Source organism: Metopolophium dirhodum, chromosome 7 (genome assembly GCF_019925205.1).
Source record: "Metopolophium dirhodum isolate CAU chromosome 7, ASM1992520v1, whole genome shotgun sequence".
Taxonomy (NCBI): domain Eukaryota; kingdom Metazoa; phylum Arthropoda; class Insecta; order Hemiptera; family Aphididae; genus Metopolophium; species Metopolophium dirhodum.
In genome coordinates this window covers 13,752,316-13,773,451 of record NC_083566.1, presented here as the reverse complement: position 1 = coordinate 13,773,451, position 21,136 = coordinate 13,752,316, and the positions used below count along the sequence as shown (strand labels likewise).

Genomic DNA, 21,136 nt, shown 5'->3' with positions numbered 1-21,136 from the left:
ACATTAATTTGATTTATGTCAAAAATACAGTAATAAGTAATTGTAATGAATTGGAGTTATCAATTTTATTAAAATAAATGAAAGTACTTTTACTATAATTATTTATAGATCACCAAACGATAATATAGACCTTTTTTAACTAGTTTGGAATCGTATCTAAATAATATCAATAAATTAGGCAAATATATTTTATGTGGTGATATTCATATTGATATTAATAAAAATTCTATTATTTCAACAGAATACCTAAATTTCTTATCATTAAATGGATTTACCTCATGTAAAAATTAATTTACCAGAGTCTGTAAAAACGCCAGTAAAGTTATTGTATTGATCATATTTTTACTAAACACATTGAATTAAGCATTATCAGAGCTTATATTATAGTAAATTGTAATATTACTGATCACTCAGCAATTGTCATAAATAATAACAAGAATATTAGTAATAATAATAATGGTATTATTGAGAAAAATTATAAAATTAATTTTAACCGTTTAATTATGCTTATTAATACCGAACGTTGGGATAATTTAATTGAGGATACAGACATTACCTAGTTCAATTAGTAAATTATATTTTAAGTTTATTATAGGGAAGTTGTAAATCGTTTTATTATATTTATAAATTATATTTATGATCATTTTGTTGATTTTCAAAAAAAATAATAAAAATAAATATTATTATTATTGTTCAGGTATATTTCTATTTAATATAAATAATTAGCAGGAAATATTATGTACCTATGCACATTTTACTTTTTATCATTCTGTTTGAAAAAAATCATCATAATTCATAGTTTTTTTAGATTCTGAATGGAGCGATGAATGTATTAATTTTACACTGTGTGTGTTTTATTTTATTTTTAATTTTAATTTTAAATTGTTCGTGTCTGCGTTGAGTGTACACGAGAAGTAGTCGAAATAATGATTAGATTTTCAACTTCAGAATCTTGTTTGATTGGAAAGTGAATCTAGCTGATGCATTGGGAAGGTCAAAATTTAAAACTCCAAATAGTTTTCTAAAGCACCTGGAAAAACAAAAATAAAATTAAGGAAAACCGAAAATGTTTACGCAAAATAGGTTTTTGACAAAATCGGTTTTGATTTTTGGTGTCATTTTAAAATAAACGACCGTAGATAAATGACATTTTCACTGAGTATTTATATTAGCATTTTCTATACAATATAAAACTTTAAAAGTATTTTGAATTGCTTTGAGCTGTTTACAGATATTTTAAGTTTCCAATTTTTTTAGTTTTTTTTCTATAAATGTCAATTAAGTTTTATTTGTTGGGTAATACATTTTGAAAATGTAACGCAGGGCTCCTAATATATTGTTATAATAACAGTTGAAAAATATTAAAAAAACATAGTCACAATTTTTTTTATAACCATTTAATTTCGAATTTTGACAAAATACGTAAAAATTACGAAAATGTGTAAATTATTTAAAGTTAGAAATTCATAAAAAATTTTCTTTTTAAATCAAACATTTTAAAATATTATCCAAGATTTCTTATAAGGTTATCTACCTTTATCAAAAAAAAAAAGCGTTTTTATAAGCGTTTGAATTTCAAATGCTTACAACATTAGATAGAACTCGATTTCTCAAGTAGCGATTTTCTTATTTTCTTGTAATTCAAAAACAAATACCGTAGATACATGAAATTTCACTGAATGTTTATATATTCATTTTCTATACACCATAACATTTTAAAATATTTTGAATCATTTTGAGCTGTTTACTGACATTTTCAGTTATCAATTTTTTTAGTTTTTTTTTCTACAATTGTCAATAAAATATTTATTAGGTAAAAAAATGTGAAAATTTAATACATGGCTCCTGATATATTGTTACATTAGCAGTTGAAAAATATTAAAAATATATAGACACAATTTTTTTTTTATAAGCATTTAAAGTTCGATTATTGAAAATGATTTTGTAGTTAAAAATTTTTAAAATGTTCAACTTTTCTAGCCAAGGATTGAAAATTTAAAACAATGTTCCACGTAAGTAGTTTATTCTGTTACTTTTTTTTTTTTTTTTTTTTTTTTTTTTTTTAGATACAATAAGATGTTCCTAGCCTTGGCTATCTACATCTATTGATATTACAATGGATGGTACATTTTTAACAATTTTAACATGATTATTAATTTATATAAATTTAAATAGTATGATGAATTTGCTATCTAGTATAATATGTACATTAGTGATAGTTACGCCAAGACGTAAATGATTATAATTAAGTAACAGTGAACTGTTAATAATGTTAACAATAAAAAGGTATAAATAGATATAATATAAAACATAACAAGTTCTAACTTAATATTAGACGCTACGAGTAAAATAGCTGCTGTATATTGTGTGGAGTTATTAAACCAGAAGGTCATGCGGACGTCCACGTTTTAATCTACGTTGAGGCGGATGTATGTGAAGTTGATAGTGAAGTGAGCCAGAGGAGTTGAGCAGTGAGGTATGGAAGTTTTTTGATGCGGTTTTAATATGGTCTGTGATTTCCTGGATCAGAAGGTCTTTGTGTAAGTTTGCGTTCCTTATAAACCAAGGTGCGTTGGCAATAATACGTAACACTTTATTTTGAAAAATTTGAATTTTATTGATGTGAGTGGACGCGCATTTCCCCCAAACCGGACACGCATAAGTGAGTAGTGGACGTAGAATTTGTTTATATATTAGAAGAGAGCATTTTTTCTGTATTGGCGATTTTTTATTGAGAATAGGATATAACATAGAGAGGCGCTGATATGCCTGTTGAAGTTTGGATGAGATATGTGGCTGCCAAGTTAGCCGTTTATCCAAAATCAAGCCGAGGTATTTTACTGACGAGCTCCAAGGTATATTTACATTGTTAAATGTTAGTTGTTCAGGGGAGCGGTAAGGACGAAGACTGAAGATAACACCTGTGCTTTTTGACGCATTTATTTGAATACGCCATTTTTTACACCAGTAAGATATTTCATGAAGATGTGCTTGTAGATTTGTGATTACTGCTTCAATGTTACGAGATTCTGTGAATATTGTAGTATCGTCTGCGAATAGTGCAATATTCGTGCGAGGTGACTGGGGAATATCATAAACATAGATATTAAATAGTATGGGACCAAGCTTAGAGCCCTGAGGTACACCAGCAGATATAGGCATAAGGTCTGAGGTGTTATCATTTATTTTAACAGCAAACTGCCTGTTAAGTAGAAATGAATTAATAATATTGAACAAGTAAGTTGGAGTATTAATGGATTTTAGTTTAAACAGTAGGCCCTCGTGCCAGACTTTATCAAAAGCTTTTGAAATATCTATAAATACCGCTCCAGTATGACAATGTTTTTCGAATGCAGTATTATAATATGTTCAGTTATTCTAAGTAGTTGTTGAACCGTAGAATGATTTGATCTAAACCCGAATTGGAATTTAGGTATAATATCTATGGCATTTAAATAGAAAAGAAGTCTAGTGTGAATGACTTTTTCAAACAATTTTGAAATTGAAGATAAGAGGCTGATTGGCCTGTAGCTGTCGGGATTTGATTTGTCCTTCCCTGGTTTGCTTATTAGTATTATGTTTGCAACTTTCCATTTGGGTGGAAAGTAACCAAGACGCAATAAAGAGTTAAATAAAGTGGTAATAAACACTAGTCCTTTCGGTGGTAATTTTTTTAACATAAGATTTGTAATTTTGTCATGGCCCGGTGATTTTTTGTTCGGGAGAGTTTTAATAATTTGTTTGATTTCATTTGGCGTTACGTAATTAATAGAGTTTTGGACTTCATAATTTGGTAATTCTAAGGTGTGTTTTACTCTTAGGTCATTGCTTGGATTACAGATATGGTTGGGATAAAAGGTATTTTGCAGCATGTTTGAAAAAACAACGCATTTTTCTTGATCGGATATGACAAGTTTATCATCAGTGCGGAGAGGGGGAATGGTGTTGATATCTTGGTTTAATAGTCGTTTTGTTGCTTTCCACAAATTTGATTCACCCGGTCGCATGTTTGACAGGTAACTATTGTATGAGGATACACATCATTCTGTTACTAAAACACAGTTTTTTTCATAGTTATTGTATGTTCAAATTTGTACGAAATTACATATTAAATATCTAAGAATAACAATTTTGGTTATTTTGTTGAAATTTCATAATATTAATTCAATTTACCGACCACCATATAAATAATAAGTAGTAACAATATAAATATAACTAGCTGATCCCAATGGCACTTCGTTGCCCGTTAAATGTACCAATCCTACATGACTCAAACTTTGTTCAATTCGTTATTTAATATTCGGTGTATGGTGTTCAAAATTTATCTTAACTTTTCTGCTGCCCGGAATAAAATTCTGATTCGCAGCAGTATATTATCAGGTAGGCAATCTACCTGCGGTAGATCCCGGACCCCGTGCTGTTTGTACGTAAGTGTATGATTTAACTCTAAAGTATCAAAATTGTACCAAGTTTGTCATTTTTACTTAATTCCGCCTACGGAGGATTAATATAATCAATTAATACAAAAGCCTAACGCAACCGTACTAAAATCCGACGAATAAAAAAAAACAAATTTAACACTTTTTATATTAGCCTATCTTCTTCCCAGAGGTCTAATCTACACACAAACAATCATTTTTATCTATACTAATATATAAAATGATAGCGTTTGTTTGTATGTTCGGGATAAACTCCGAAACTACTGAACCGATTTCGAAAATTCTTTCACCAATACAAAGCCACATTCTTTGTGAGTGTCATAGGCTAATTCAAAAAGGGAAGTGATCACAATCAACATTTTTGTTTTTTAATGGTTTCTATGGGTTATATATATAGATAAAAATAATTGTATAGACGTTGTTGTTTTTGGCCATGTCGCCAGGTGTGCATTTAAGAGACCATAATTCCGGAACCACTTATCCCACAGCGTACAAACTTCACAGGAACCATCTACATATCAATTTTAATATGTCCTGACATTTTTATCGAAATCGATTTGGTGGATCTTGAGTTATAAAATGTATTCAAAATGTACACTTATTTTTATATATATATAGATATAAAATATCCACACTGACAAACCGTCTCTGCTCAGAATCGTTTTTCGTACCTATACAATGATATTATATCTTTGAATTTAAATTTAATACCATCCATTATACAGTGACTTACTTGTACCGTACTGTACAGTGGAGCAACATCCACTTACCCACCTTTTTAAAAAATTATTATTTCATTATTAATACACTATTTGAATTTATTTTTCATTATTTAAACGTAAGTTGTTGTTATATTAATTGCAATTAGAAACAATGTTAAATTTGAAATATATTAGAATATCAAAATATAATAATTGTCTAATTCATTATAACATATTATTATATTTGTGTTTTATTCAGTGAATCTTTTATACCTACTTATTACTTCTATAATATCGACCTATTGTTTTACTGAGAAGTATAAGTATAGTATTACGTTATGATGATTAGTGATTTATTATGGTCACGGTCAATGTTATTTTTCAGATAATTATTGAATATAATACATAATTATGGTCCTATTCAAATATTCAATATGATTTCTTCTCTCATTAGCAGTAATTTTTTTTTATTATTCTTAAAACATATAATGTTTACACCACGTTTCAAATGAACAAAAAAATGTAGATCTTATAATATTATTTAGGTATTACCTAGTATGAAAATAATCTAACTTCTTAAAACAAAAAAAAATGATCATCTCCGGTTTAGCGTTTGATTTATCTACAAATAGGTCAAATAATAGAGAACTAAGATACACACACACACACACACACTTATCACAAACCACAGGCTTTAGTTTACGCTGTTTTAATAAAAAATTATAGCACACGTTTTTCACGATACAAATTAAAACTGTTCATTTCGGTTAAACAAAAATCGTATTATTACGTGTTTCGCAACACGCGGTTTAATTTAGACAATTTTATTATAATCCCCAACAAAATACGTATCAGTACAATATTATTACAGTAGGCAATAAAAACAATAAATACGATTGATGAATACATTAATTTATTATCCAACTGGAAGGTCAACATTTAGGCCTTACCTGATATGAATAAATATCGTAAGTATATAAAATCGTCTATATTTGATTAGCCTGCAACTTGTACAAAATGTACCATATTTTTTGTAAACGAAATGCACGCTTGTAATATTATACACTTGATACGGTTGGTGTTTCGTTTTTTAATTTTTTTTTTATTAATCTCTAGTAATTTTTAGTGATTACATAATTTTAAGCCGGCTGACCTTCCACCTTCGTGTAACATTCGTTCTCCAATAACTTTGCAGCCGACCAGTCTGCGTTACCGGCTTGAGGTGTACTTCTGAATTTGTCGGTGTCGGAATCATACACAATTTTAATTTGATTGATTACAGTAATTCGTCGTTATACCGGCTTTTAATTAAGTATGGTTTTCTGTTTGTTTTTTATTGTTTACTAATGTAGTATGAGTGTTTGACGCAAGCGGGGTATTTTATATTAATATTAAACAGTACCTGCCTATTGTAATTGAAGTAGGTAAATAATTTGAAATGTCAAAATCAAGTGCTTTTTATACTTTATAGCGAAATATATCAGGTATTTAACTAAGCTGTTTTGTTTTATTTTAATTGGTGCAGTATTGGTGTGACAAAATATTATGCTAACACACTGTTTTTATAATTTGTAAATATAATAATTACAAGTTACACCTATAAACAGTAATTATCATAATATAATTGTTCAATATTATATTTTTTAACAAGTCGTTTGTTTTTTTGTAATTGCATGAAGTTAATAATACACAATTCAAAATATAGAATGAAATTATGTATTCGGCAACGCTTGCCTATATTATATTTATTTATTTAAACTAATTTTTTTTCGATTTACTTTTTTAAATTGAATTGCATACTGACAAATAAAATTATTTATTTTTAAATTCATTATTCAAAATATGGACAACCATGATATTAGTAATCCAATTATTTATCAAAACTGTTTACTTTTTTTCTTGCATGTTTTCATAGAACATAGAAATATACGTTTATACTTTATTATATTATGTTTATTCTTATTATGGCAGAAAAATTGCATTTTCAAAATAAAATATTTGAAGAACCGGATAAAATGGAAGAGTGGTTGAAAATAACACTATGTGTAAGTTTGTTTGCAACTTTTCGGGACTTTCGACCAGTGGATTCATTTTATACATCATATTTAACCAGTCCAGCCGTAAATTTTACTGCTGAGCAAGTAAGTTTTAATATAACTTATGCTTTATTATTTTTACAATAACAATCGTGGTTTTAAAATACAATTTTTAATATAATATTATTTTTTCATTTTCATATTGTAATGAAAGTTAAAACAAATAAAGTAAAGTTTATTGAAACTAATACGCCATTTTAAACTGATTCATTATTTTTAAAATAATTTTCTTAACTTAGCTGTAATGTTTTGTTATGATTTATTATTAAAAATAATTACTTTAGTACCTAATCAAGATATTTTATTTTAGTAAAATATACAGAATAAAGTAATTTTTATACGCAAGTTTTAAAACTTGCAGCAAATATTGTTTTTCATATTAAATTCAAAATAAATAAAATTGAGAAACGTAGATAAAAGTACCTACTTAATATATCTGGGTTAGAATCTAGTTTTTAGTTGAATATTATAATATTACAATATTTAATTGTATATTAAAATTATCAGTGAGAAATCTTCTCACTAGAGTATTTTTGGGAAAATAATTTTCCTTTTCTTTGGCCATCATCTTACCTATTGATACGGTCTACTTTTTAAACCATCATTTAAAGGTTGTAAAAATCAAAATGAACTATTGAATTCTTATACACAAACGTATATTATACCTGCCATGCTCTATTACTATTGCTATGGAACAATATTAATATTCGTGAAAGACTTTCGTGCTATTTTCAGTCAAAATACTTATGCGATATGTAGAGGATATATAAGTAGGTACTGTGGTATATTTATCTTTAAAAAATGTTTATTTTTTAGTTCTGTAATTTTTGCAGAGTATTCTTAATATTTAATACTTGTTATTACAATTAGATTTGAACATATTATGTACTAAATAGATTATTTACTTTTATACAACTATTAGGGCATATTTTTAAAGTTTTAATGCTTATTCCGAATTGTAATTTTTCTTTAACCATATTTGTTAATGTTGATTTTCGAGGCTGAATAGAAAATTTTGACGGATTATAGTGTTATTTTTTATAAAATTTCAGAAAAAAAATTTAAAAATTATATAATTGAGTTACATAATCGTTCGTTGTTAGGAACGTAATTTACATTACAAATAATAATTAAATGCTGTTCGTTGGTAATTGTATTATTTGAGAACGGTTGGACGTCTTCAATTAATATTATATTAATAGAATTCATGAGACTTGGATGATGTTTGTAGCATATTATAATATGTTCAACCCCTATAATAGGTAGGTAAAGAAAAGCTCACACATGCATTTTTTTCACGTCACAAAAAAACATTTTTTTTTTGTTTAAGTATTTATATGGTTGTAATTGTATACATATTATTATAATATACTACCTATATGCAATTATTACGCATACAAAATATGTTTTTATAAATATATTTATAAAAAAAAACACAAATTTTTGGGCAACTCCGGGTGGGACAGCTATAATAGTATACAATAATGTAATATTATTATATTATTATGCACATTGTCAATTGTATTTTATCTTATATTATCAACTAATAGTTTTTTTCATAACACTAAAAAAACGTTTATTTTTTTTTAGGTGACCGAAGATATTTATCCATTAAATTCGTATGCAACTACGAGTCTAATAATTATTATGTTTCTTGTCACTGACTTTGTTCTTTATAAACCAATTGTGATGCTGGACGCTTTAAGTTCAATAGTGATGTTTTTGTTAGTTTTGGAACCTGCAACTCTCTTAAAAACAAAAGTAAGTTTCAATTTTCAAATGTTTCGATACCGTATACGTTATGAATTGATTTTCAACTAATGTAAATTATTGTAGCTCAACAATACTTATAGTGTTAAATGTAATGTTAAATGTTAATATAATAACAGCAATAATAATAAAGGTTAATTTTTTTTTTAATCATCATATACCAGCTTGAGACGTATATCATGCAATATTTTTTTTTTCCATTTCTGTTTTAAATATCCTTGTGTTAATATTTTTTGAACGTTTAAAAAAGAGTTTGGTTAGAAAAATAAATAAATATTATATTTTTTTTAGCTAAGTATGGTATTTTTGGGTCTGACGTCTGCATCCGAACTAGCATACATGTCATACGCGTATGCAAAGATCCGTGACCGTAAATTATACCAAAAAATGACTGGAATTGTAAGAGGCTCACATCTTTTGGGAAAGTGTTTATCGTCCACATTTGCTCAAATTGCAGTTTCAGTTTTACACTTTGAATATGGGTTACTTGTGTATATTTCACTAGCGGGTAAGGCATTGATACAATTAACTGATTTTAGCAATAATTAAAATTTAGTTATTAACTTTAAAATAATTGTATTTTAGGTTCCATCGTAGCCTTTGCTATTTCATTTTTTTTTCCTCCTGTAAATGTAAGTATTTATTTTCATCCCGAAAGTCCTAAAACTGCCAAGCCAAAAGTCAACTACAGTACATTTCATAATCAATGTCATAAAGTAATTATTTATAATGATAATAATACTTAGCTAATTTTGTCTTAACACCTACTCAATACGACAATACCTATAATATAATAATAATAATATGTAACAATGTATAATCAATGTGCGAAAGAAATGTTTGAGAATGTAGTTAACAATATTTATTAAAAAACTTTTTTATGTCATGGATATTAAATTACAAATAAATTTACAAGATGGTATTAAAATACTTTTGTATACAGGCAATTCACCAAGCATGCCATTCCCATTTTTACTTTAATACAACATTTATTCAAATTCTGATTTTGAAAAAAATCAGACAATTTTTTTCAAATTTTTGATTTTTTTTGTACTAATTAATAAGTAACCCATGGTGCTACAAACTTTTGTTTTTAAAATAAGAACTCCCCTGTTATACTGTAAATGGTTTTACAAAAATATAAATTAGATGTAATATTTGAATAGTATTTATTTTACTTTGCCCATTTGTAAAAATAATTAATATTGAATGTATTAAATACTAATCACTAGAATGTTCAAATTACCATAGTCCCCATATCTTCTAAATCCATTATCGTGGATATTGTATTATCCTTAGTACCATAGGCGCAACTAGGGTTAAAATCCTGGGGGGGGGGGGCTAACAAAACTATTTATTTAAAATAACCTATAGGGGGCTTATGTCTAAATCAATAAGTGATATTTGTGGGGGGCTAAATCTTAGTCAGGGGGCTTAGCCCCCTCTAGTTGCGCCAATGCTTAGTACACAAAGTTCAAAAATAACTCAAAAACTAATCGTACGAATTTTGATTCTGATACATCAACATTTCCAGAAAAATGATCAGTTAAATAATTTAGAGTAAAACTCATTTTCCACTGTAATATGTCAATGAGTTTGGAAGATATTTGTTCCCCCTTGTTCTAATTCAAAAATCAGAAATTTGTATTTCCCCTCGACAATTCTTACGTAGTTAAGTAGTACAAAAACCTCAAGAGTTTGAAAGTATTGCTCGTACAAGTAAAAATATTTAAAAATGTCAAAAGATTTTGAATAACTTTATAATTTAAGAAAAAGAGGTGAGCATAATTGGTAATCACTCTTTAGATCGTCTGTAATGATTGCATTCAAGAATATTTTACATTAGAAATTCCAAACATAATAATATAGTAATATTATTTTGAGAGTATGATATATAAAATATCCTATTTTAGTACTTTGAGCGCACTCTAGCGTCATACTCTACAACTATATCATCAGATGCTTTTACATTGTCACAAGATGGCATTATACATTCGTATGTAAGTAATCGTAGATGAGTACAAGTTTCAAGCTGAATATTGAAAGGATTATTTTAAAATTGTTTTATTAGTAATACTGACCTACGTGATTATTATAAACTATAAAGGTGATATAACTTAAATCTCAACAAGCCGGCTTGTAATATCCATGCTGCATGGTTTGAAATAAACAAAATTTTAATATTTTATTAATATGACAATATTCTCATATAATATCGTGTGCTTGTAATATTATTTTTAGCAAATATAAAAATAATGGTACAGCAGTTGGATGTTTTCTTCTTAAGAAGACGCTACACTCGCATGCGTGTCTCTGTCTTACAAACAAGCACCTAACAAAGCAAATTGTATATTCTGAATAATCTATTTAACACAGGTATGTTTAATATAAGAGCGAATTGACCTGTTATCAAATTTAGAAGCAAGAATATTATCTAGTTAATGACCTAGGTTTTTTAAAAATATGTTTATTTAAAATCAAATTTATGACACGATTTAAGATAGTCAGTTTATCACTAATGGATGTGCAACTATATTATCTTAAATCGTGATTTAAAATGAAAATAAAAAAAACCTAGGTCATTAAAAAGATAACCTATTCTTACTTCTAAATTTGATAATAAGTCTAAAATTCACTCTAAAATTCAACATAACAGAGTTAAATTAATAAATTATGCAATGTTATGTGTTTGTAAGACGTAGACAACTTATGCGGGTTAGGCGTAATGTAAACGTAACGTAAATCTTTAGCTTTTCCATTATTCTACAGATCTGAGGCATATTTTCTTTTCAAACTAAATAGTTCCCAAACATTTTATTTTCCTAACCTAACGCATCTTAAATCAATACTTTTACTACAACGTCTTACATTAGAACATAGGTAGTTTATTAAATTAGGTAGGTACCTATATGGCTATATTACGTTATTATAGGTACTTAGAATATGTTAAGACGTATCCGCACTAATAATAATATTTTATATCATACAAACGGTGGAAAATAACAGCAATAATAACAAAACAAAAATTGCCGTGTTATAAACTTATTATAGTAGGTACAATAGTTTTTACTACAATACGTCAATACCTATATAGGTACAAATAATAATATGAAACAAACCACAATGTTACAAAAAATGTATCAGTTGATTTGGACAAATAAATCGATTTTTTCATGAGAACGTTCGTTCACCCCAATTCATAAATTTGTCAACAGTTGAGTCCTTATCGACACAAAATACCATAAATCTTCCATCGGACAACCTTAAATGCCAACATAAGCCTAAGGGTGAGATTACATCGTAACGCGTATCAACATGCAATGAATAAAATCGGACAATCAAAATATAATGCAACTCCATGTATCTACCACTGTACTTATATGATTTGATAAAACAACATAACTTACCTAAATCCGGTCACGATATTTTTAAATATTATTCTCTAGTATTTATGTAAGCCTACAATATATTTAGATATGAAATACTTATATTTAACATATAATTTTGTTTGTCAATTTTAAATTATTATTTAGTACTTACACATACACAAGTATACTTAAAATAAGTAAAATATAAAACAATAAAATTTTTACATTTCATAAAAGTTTGGAGTTAATAAAAAATGATACTTATAATAATATAATTATATCATATATTATATTACATATGTATCTGTATTCAAAATAATATTTATATCTTGAACTTACTACAATTACAAATTATTAAGAATATTTGAAAAAAATGACTGAAAATCAAATGTTTTCAACATATTATTATTCTGCCATTCTGTATCTCAACATAATTGTAGACTATTCAAATGTATAACTTAAACACAGACCGTGATTTGAAAACAATTTTCAGCTATTTCGTAGGTTTCAAATTAGGTAGGTAGGTAGTAATATATTTTAATATTTTAAGACTTTTATTATTTTCTCGTCCATGGTCTTATAATTTCAGGATTAAACTATTGGTATACAACGCATATTGTTGAATTATGTTTTAGACTTTAATTCGTAAAATTAATATTACGATAATATACATTATGGTGATTGTTTGAAGGTTTTCTCCCAGGGAAAATCAAAATAAGGTGGAAAAAGTAAATTTCCGTCGTTTTTTTCAGTTTATTTGCAACGTCGAGTAATCCGTCAATTAAAACTTTACCAGGAAACAAAAGACTGCTTGTCGATGATAGTAATTATTTCCAAAAAGCTTTCATCCCATAGTTGTAGTTTTGACATTTATTAATTAAATTGCCCATCACAAGCGAAATTTTATTTCCGTGTTTATGTTAAGTCTACAAAGAAAATATAACGAAGGATTTAGAACGCGAGTGTTGACAAATTGTCATTTCTGATAATTTAAAAAAAACGATTGATATTTCGCCTTATATTTAATTTGTTCACAATTCGACCGCAATCGCAACATGACCGCTTTTGACCAGACATTACGTCATACTTACTCGCGTCTATTTGATGATATCAAAACAATAATTATATTTGTCATTGTCACAGGACCTTGGACCGTGTTTGGTTGAAAAATCTCCAAAGCCTGTTCGAGTAGTATTTGATCAGCTGTACTCAGAATTGAGGGACGCGTACACCAATCCGTATCTGCTCAAATACGGTATATGGTTTGCCTTCGCAACCGGAGTCTATTTCCAGGTGATTTAAAATAATACGGAATTCAACAGAGGTATTATTATAGTACCATAGTACTTGCGCACCATGCACCTTTTTTCCTTGTAAAAGTTACGTCGAACAAAAGCGTATAAAATAGTCGCGAACCTAAATATGAATAAAACCTAAATAGTCCATTATCATTAATATTAATATTGTTAATGTAAAAAAAATAAAAACATTGAAGCCGATCTGCTGTTTAATAGGTCCCTCGTCGTCGAGTAGGCCACTGTGACGGATTTGTTAAATTCGAAATCAATGATAGATCATTATAGGTACTTGGTGGTTATAAGTGAAGAAGACATCTAAGGATGATATTTTATAATACAGATGTTTTCATACTACTATAAATAATTGTCTTTTCTAAACTAATATTACTTATAGTAGTTGAACTAATTTCTTCAAACAACATTGCATATTATATCACATCATATATTATTAATATCATTAACTTATATTAGTATATTACTACGTAATGTCAAAAAGTTTCAAGTCTCATTTTTTTTTTGTCAACAACTAATTTTAGTTTTCCCGTTTTTTTCATATTTTTTTCTAACTTTTTCATAAGTAATGTAAATTTCTTACTTTCTACGGTATAAAGTACCAACTAGAACCAATTTTCTACTAGAAACCATCGAAAATGCAGAGGATTGAAACATTTATAATTTGTACTACGCCTAAAAGTGGCGCCAAATGCAAAAAAAAACAAATAGGTAGATCGCTTTTTGCTGTAATACCAACACATTTAAAATTATTAGTCTAATACAAAGTAAATGTTAAGTTATAGTTTTTGCGATTTAGTTGAAAAAAACTATCTTTTTAAAAACCCTATGTTATTTCCCACGTTAATAATTATACTATTCTTATTAAAAATAACATGTCGTATGTCACAAATACGCTATGATGAAAGTTTTAGAAATTATCATGGTTTTTTTTTTTCTTACTTACTCGATAACAACGACTATAGCTCATTAAACTAGTAGGTTACTTACCCCAAAATTCCATAACGGAAGTATAGCCCGTGAAAAAAACGTACGATCAAAAATTGTTAACATCGACTTACATCCACCATTGTCGACTTCACGCCATCATCACAAGTTTAATTGTTTTTTTTATATCAACAAAGCGTCCTGTTACATGAACCATAATATGATTTGACTTTTCGGCAGATTTACAGGTGTTGACTTACAATGACGTTCTTTACTTGAAATTGAACGAACGCAATCCGGTGAATAACAAGTTGTACAACGGCGGAGTTGACGCTTTGGCTTTCATAACTGGTAAGTTAAATTTTACAAGCCATACACATAGGTAATTACATTATTCTGACTATCATCGTTACTGTCTTGCTGCAATAATCTGGCGAGTAATACATTTTAGGTTTTATTTTGGTGCCAAAATGTTTCCGCCTTGTTTTAAAATTATTATTAGGCTACATTATATTTTATATATATTATAACTCGTTAGTACCTATATTACAGTTTATAACTGTAGGTATTAGATTAGGCGATAAGACTTAAAATTTAAGCACTTAGACTTTCTTGGACTTTCTTTTTTGTTTCGATATTTTGATGGGAAATTTTCTATTTTGGTGATTTCTTAATGAAACGATTTAACGATTAGGACTTTTGTTCGTGCCCCATGGACCATGGTTGTAATTTGTATAAACGACAACATTGTACTATGCACAAATTATCTATTTATTATTATTTGTTGGCGGGCCACAATTAATATTTATTTGAAAAATAATAAAATAAATACAAAATACTACTCAATATTATACTATTTGGAAGGCCAATTAAGGAGTTTTACAAAAAATGTAAGTAAATTCAATACTTGAACACTCCCCCCCTCCACACTCACCAAAAACCGAAAAATCAAATTACGGTCCTGACAACAATTATTATAATACTAGGTACTATGTGTTTTCGTCAAAAATTGTGTCTATCTATTGACACTTAAATTGTGTCCATCTAGTTAAGTTAATTTTGAAGAGGGGGGCAAACTGAAACCAAATTCTCCAATATATTTATAATCTAGCTCATACTATGGGCGAAGTTACGGAAACGCATAACAATTATAGCTCGTTAGTATTTATTTTTATTTTTATGAAATTAATTTGGCCAAACCATTTTAATTAAAGTATTTAATAATTATTATGCTTAATGGTTTTTTTATTTATAATTAATGAAATATTATTAAACTGTTGATATGATTTAACATACTGATGTAATATTTTATACTATACACTTATGTAAGATCATTAAATTCACTAGAAATTAATAAATAATCCCACAAAAATGACACAGTAAAAAAATGATACGTAAAAATGCAAAACCATAAGAAAATATATTTTGAAAGTTTTTTTTTTAGTTATGGAAAATAAAGATTTTATAATATACAAATATATTAAATCAAAAGTTTATGTATGTGCATATATTTATTATGCATATGTATGTACTTATGTACTCTTATATATTAAAATATGTGAACATGTTTACTGTTTATGTCCAGAAATATTGATTTTAGGTTGCAATACTTCAATATACACGTCGATAAAAATTATTTCAAAATAGTTTAATTGAATATAAGTACCTAGTATTTTTAAATTTGCCATCTATTTTTAATAAGAGTACTATTATACAATTTTAAATAGTGTTTTTTTAAATATTTAAAGTAATTCTTGGGGCTTATAAGTTTGCAATGATTTTCTACGAATATTAAAACTGATAATACATTTAAATATGGGTAAAATATATTATTATTTATTTATTAAAATAGTAATTTATATATTATAATATGACACGATATTAATATTATCATATTAAAATATTTTGTCGGGAATCAAATATAATATTATAATAATTAATGAATAAAAATAATGAGTTAATAAAATATTAGTGTTTGTTTCATCAACTTTTTTGAAGTAGGCTTAATTTATTTTAGTTATGAGGGACAACAAATCGTCTTTTTAAAATAGTATTAAATTTGTTTGTAATTAATATATTATTTACTAAGATCCGTAAAAAGTTAACTCAAATTAGAAAATAATACATATTTCGACTATAGTAATTTTATTGATATATTTTTTCTAAATGTAATTCTAGGTGCATTGTCTTCATACATCATAGGGTTTCTAAAGGTTGATTGGGAATCCACAAGTGATTTATTCTTCTTTGTCGGCTCAATTTTGAGCTGCATAACGCTGTGTGTCTGCTATATGACAACATCATTAAATTTGGTATACATAATGTACATCATGTTCTGTTTCGTATTCCAATCGATGAATGTTGTGGCCAGGTACTATTAAACTAAGTTACGATCTACACTTATTTAACATGCTTTTTTGTACTTATCGATGTCTGTGTTTTCTAGGTCTGAAACAGCTAAACATTTGAAGCATGACAGTTTTGCTTTCATTTTTGGTTTCGTATTTTTTATTTCATTAGTTGTGTCAAGTGTCTTTACATATTTATTTGTTCAAGGTACTATTATTGCGATTCCAGTAAACGTACAGGTAATTGTAATTGTTGAACAAAATCAACAAATAATAATTAATTAATAATACGTAATTGGAATTTCGTTTGATTACAAAGATTATTGAATTCTTAATACAATCTACAACGTCAAACCACTAGTCAGTATTCAGTAGTAGTCATTGTCCCATATTTAAATAATCTGTTTATAGAGGTCAAAGGTAATCCAATTCTATAAAAATAAATTAATGACGAGTTCTCACATTTGACGTTTTTGAAGAACGTCAGTTTCTATATTATTTATTTATTTATTTATTTATTAATACGGACAAAAGTCCAGTTCACAATATATTTGTATAGAATAACAATAATATAATATAATTAAAATATTAACATAATAAAAAATGAAAAGATTAACAGATCGAATAAAAGTAATAATAATAATAATAATAATAATAAAAATACATTCAGTGTTTATTAAAATAATTAATTATTTATTTAAGATATTAATGGGGTTATATGACGTATAATTTTTGGATAAATGAGGAATATAAAATAAATGATTGTTACGAGCATTACGACGAAAGTCCAATTCACAATATATTATTTGTAGATTATATTTTTAATCGTAAAAAGGTAGGTATTTTAACCAAAACAACTCATGAAATGTTCGAAGTTTATCTAGTAGTTTTCAAAATAATCGAGAAAAACTAAAAACAAATTATACGAAAAAAGTACAACTTACTATATAACTATATAACTAATAGAAAAATAAATTACATACACATAGTGATATTTATACATTTTTATATGTATTTACCCTTAGAAATAGTTTCCGCTCAGAATTATTTTTAAAATTTTTTTTTTTAAATAATTTTTAACACTTTTAGTCTACATGCCATCTGACCAATTTATATTATACGTAGGGAGGCACACACAAATAATATTCAATTTTCCGTGTTTCCTAATATACACATTAAATTAATAATAATATCAACCATGTGCCTATGGACTAGCTATGCTAGGTACAATATGTTTGTATCCTAAAAGTAGAAACACAGGTACAAAATACCACTTTTGGGCATGAATTCACTTTTATTAATTGTTTTATTTTTTTATTAAGATTATACTTTTAATCTATGTAATGTATTTAATCTATAAAACCGTTGGTATACAATTGGTTTGTTCTAATATCACACTAAATAATAATTTAATAAAATTAGGTAGGTAAATTATCAATATTAGCTATTTATTTTTTTTTAAAGTGTTACAAATCAACAATCATTGAGTACATTATCTCAGCATTAATATTATTTCTCCGAATATGGCAAATATTGAAATATATTATAATCTTAATGGGCATAAATTAAATATCTTATTACCCATTAAAATTGTATTTTATGTTGTAATGAGTAGGTATAATATTTTATTTTGCAGTTTCTAATCTATGGATTGATTGAAGGCGGACTTGCTATTTGGTTCTTTTTCAAATGTGTAAAAAAAAAATGTACAGTTAAATAATTATACAATTGTAAATATTTAAAATTTTTTTTTCACTTTTTATCAATATAAAAATGTTGTTCAATTGAATATATAATATAATACAATGATAACAATAATAATATGTAAGTCATTTATTTTAGTAAATCTTTATATATTATTATAATTAACAATACTATAATATCATGTTATTTGTTCAGTAATCGTATTATTTGATACTTAAACGGTTGACCTACAGATGTATCATTTAACTATTTTCCTAATTGAAACAATTTTTACCACACATTATATAGGAAAAAACTTTAGAGAGGAAGATAGTGGTTCATAAATAATATGTAAAAACCTAGCATGCTACTAGATATTATATTTCCTCTACAAAAAAAATTTAGAAATTATAGATATTTTTTCGGGTCTATAGAGTGCAGTGGAAAAATATTTATCAGCATGCAACATTTAAGAATTATAGATTAATTTTTAATATATTATATTATATTTTATTATTTTTTTAATTTGTGATAAATTAGCCATTCATTGTTTGGTGATAATTATCTGCAAATATATAGGTAATATGTATCATAGGCATTTATTATAAAATGCAAACATTAGTTTATAATTTATAGTCGTAAAATATTTTTATTTAGTAATTTAATGTCAATGAATAAAATAATAAGAAACATTACGAACATTGTTAGTAAGAGTCACAATACATAGGTAGTCTTATACAATAAAATACTACAATTATTATTATAAATAGGGTGCAGATTTGATGTATTTACATATTTTTCGTGAATGATAATATTCGAATGATTCCTTTACAGAAATATATTACAGGACTATCTGATTATTTTAAACTATGGTTGATATTACATATTTTTATATATTTAATCTAAATTACATATTTTTACATATTTTACTGATATTTCATATTTTTGTTAAATATTGAGCTATTTACAGAATTAGTAATGTATCGCCGTTGTATATTATGAGTTGTTATCTTCTCCAGTCCGTGCGTGTGCAAATTATAATCGCGAGTTGCGACTATTAGTCCATAGTCCGCACATTATCGATAAGCCCCTGGGGAAGTCGGAATAAAAATTAAGAAAAAAATTGAACAAGTACTTAGTAAAAACCCAGGTTTAAAGACAATTGAAGCTATTGCAAACATTCATAACAGCAGCTATACGCAAACTTCTTTTCCATTTAGTCTGCAATAGTCTTTTTACATAATATATTGTATTTTTAATTACATATTTGGATAAAATTAAATACATATATATGTACATATTTTTGAATTTTTAATACATACAAATCCGCATTTTAATTATAACTATTATAAAAATATATTTTACTATACATTTCACTCGTATATTCAGTAATAGAAGTAATTATATTTTAAAGAAATTTGCATGTGTGTGTAGTGGCTATACTCGATGGTATAATAATAATGATAATTATTATTTGCTAACTAATCTGAAGCTGTTAGAGGACCGGGCCTGGACTTGACTGTTGGTGTTTTACGACGATCGTGTCAGCGCAAACCGTGTCCATATATGAAGTTTCAAATAAGTAACTATTCGTGGTACCTTTATTATAACTATCTAATGTATTTTAGTTCAAATATATTGCAAGCACACTAAAAAAAAAATAAAAATATTATTATTATTATTATTATACTAAAGTTTATTTCGCAAAAAAACGTATTATTAAACGATCCTTCTTAGTGACAGAAAACAAAAATACATGTAGATTATAATCATAGTGCATTCTGAATGAACAAACATATTTTGCATTTTTATAGAATTTATATACATGAGCGCATATAATTTTCTAGTATGTTTGTCCTTTGTACTGTTTGTTCACTCAGTCAGCCAAACAGTGTCTCGGTATGATATAGCAACGATGCGTAAATATAAGACCATCGCTATTGGGTTTAGGTAATATATTTTTAAGATTTATAGTGAATCTAATGCATAATAATTCTATTTCAGCATAATATGCACGTTTGATATTATAACTATAAGATGTAACATAATTATGAGAATAATTTAAAGATAACATTTAAATTATTTTTAGAGATTAGTTGACTTTTTATTTTACCTAAAGTACAACAATGAGTTTGGATAGTTTATTATAGACCCTGAGAGGTAACTATAGTTACTATAGTAAACTATAGTTTCACCTATACTATTCCTTATGGAATATCATGTACTTAGATTTTATCAGAAAAATATATATATTAAAAAATTTATTGGAATAAAAATATGGTTACTTACTGTAAATACAATCTTTATCAGTCCAAGATCTTAGGGTTTTCTTCACTGAATTATTATTAAAAATATATACTGAACATTCTTTATATACATATTTATAATGTATACCATTGTACCTATAACGTTATAAACCAATAGGTTACAAAAACTATTTGTACAATATTATTTTTGAACGAAATTCGTGGAATTTAAAAGTCAGTTAGATTCA

General features: G+C 26.6%; 1 protein-coding gene across 4 annotated transcripts; it reads left to right on the top strand.

The window, feature by feature from the left end:
- Positions 1–6,316: 6,316 nt before the first annotated feature.
- On the top strand, positions 6,317–18,785 carry LOC132949461 (thiamine transporter 2-like). Of its 4 annotated transcripts, none has more exons than XM_061020370.1 (10): positions 6,317–6,452; positions 7,112–7,281; positions 8,827–8,997; positions 9,298–9,514; positions 9,592–9,722; positions 13,518–13,667; positions 14,860–14,962; positions 16,790–16,982; positions 17,058–17,199; positions 18,596–18,784. In XM_061020370.1, exons 2-10 carry the CDS (start codon positions 7,156–7,158, stop codon positions 18,677–18,679), a joined length of 1,317 nt encoding a protein of 438 aa, XP_060876353.1. In that variant the 5' UTR covers positions 6,317–6,452; positions 7,112–7,155; the 3' UTR covers positions 18,680–18,784. The 4 variants fall into 4 exon arrangements, with proteins under 4 accessions (XP_060876353.1, XP_060876352.1, XP_060876351.1 ...); XM_061020369.1 differs by having other exon boundaries at positions 6,332–6,560; positions 18,596–18,785; XM_061020368.1 differs by having other exon boundaries at positions 6,332–6,564.
- Positions 18,786–21,136: the final 2,351 nt, after the last annotated feature.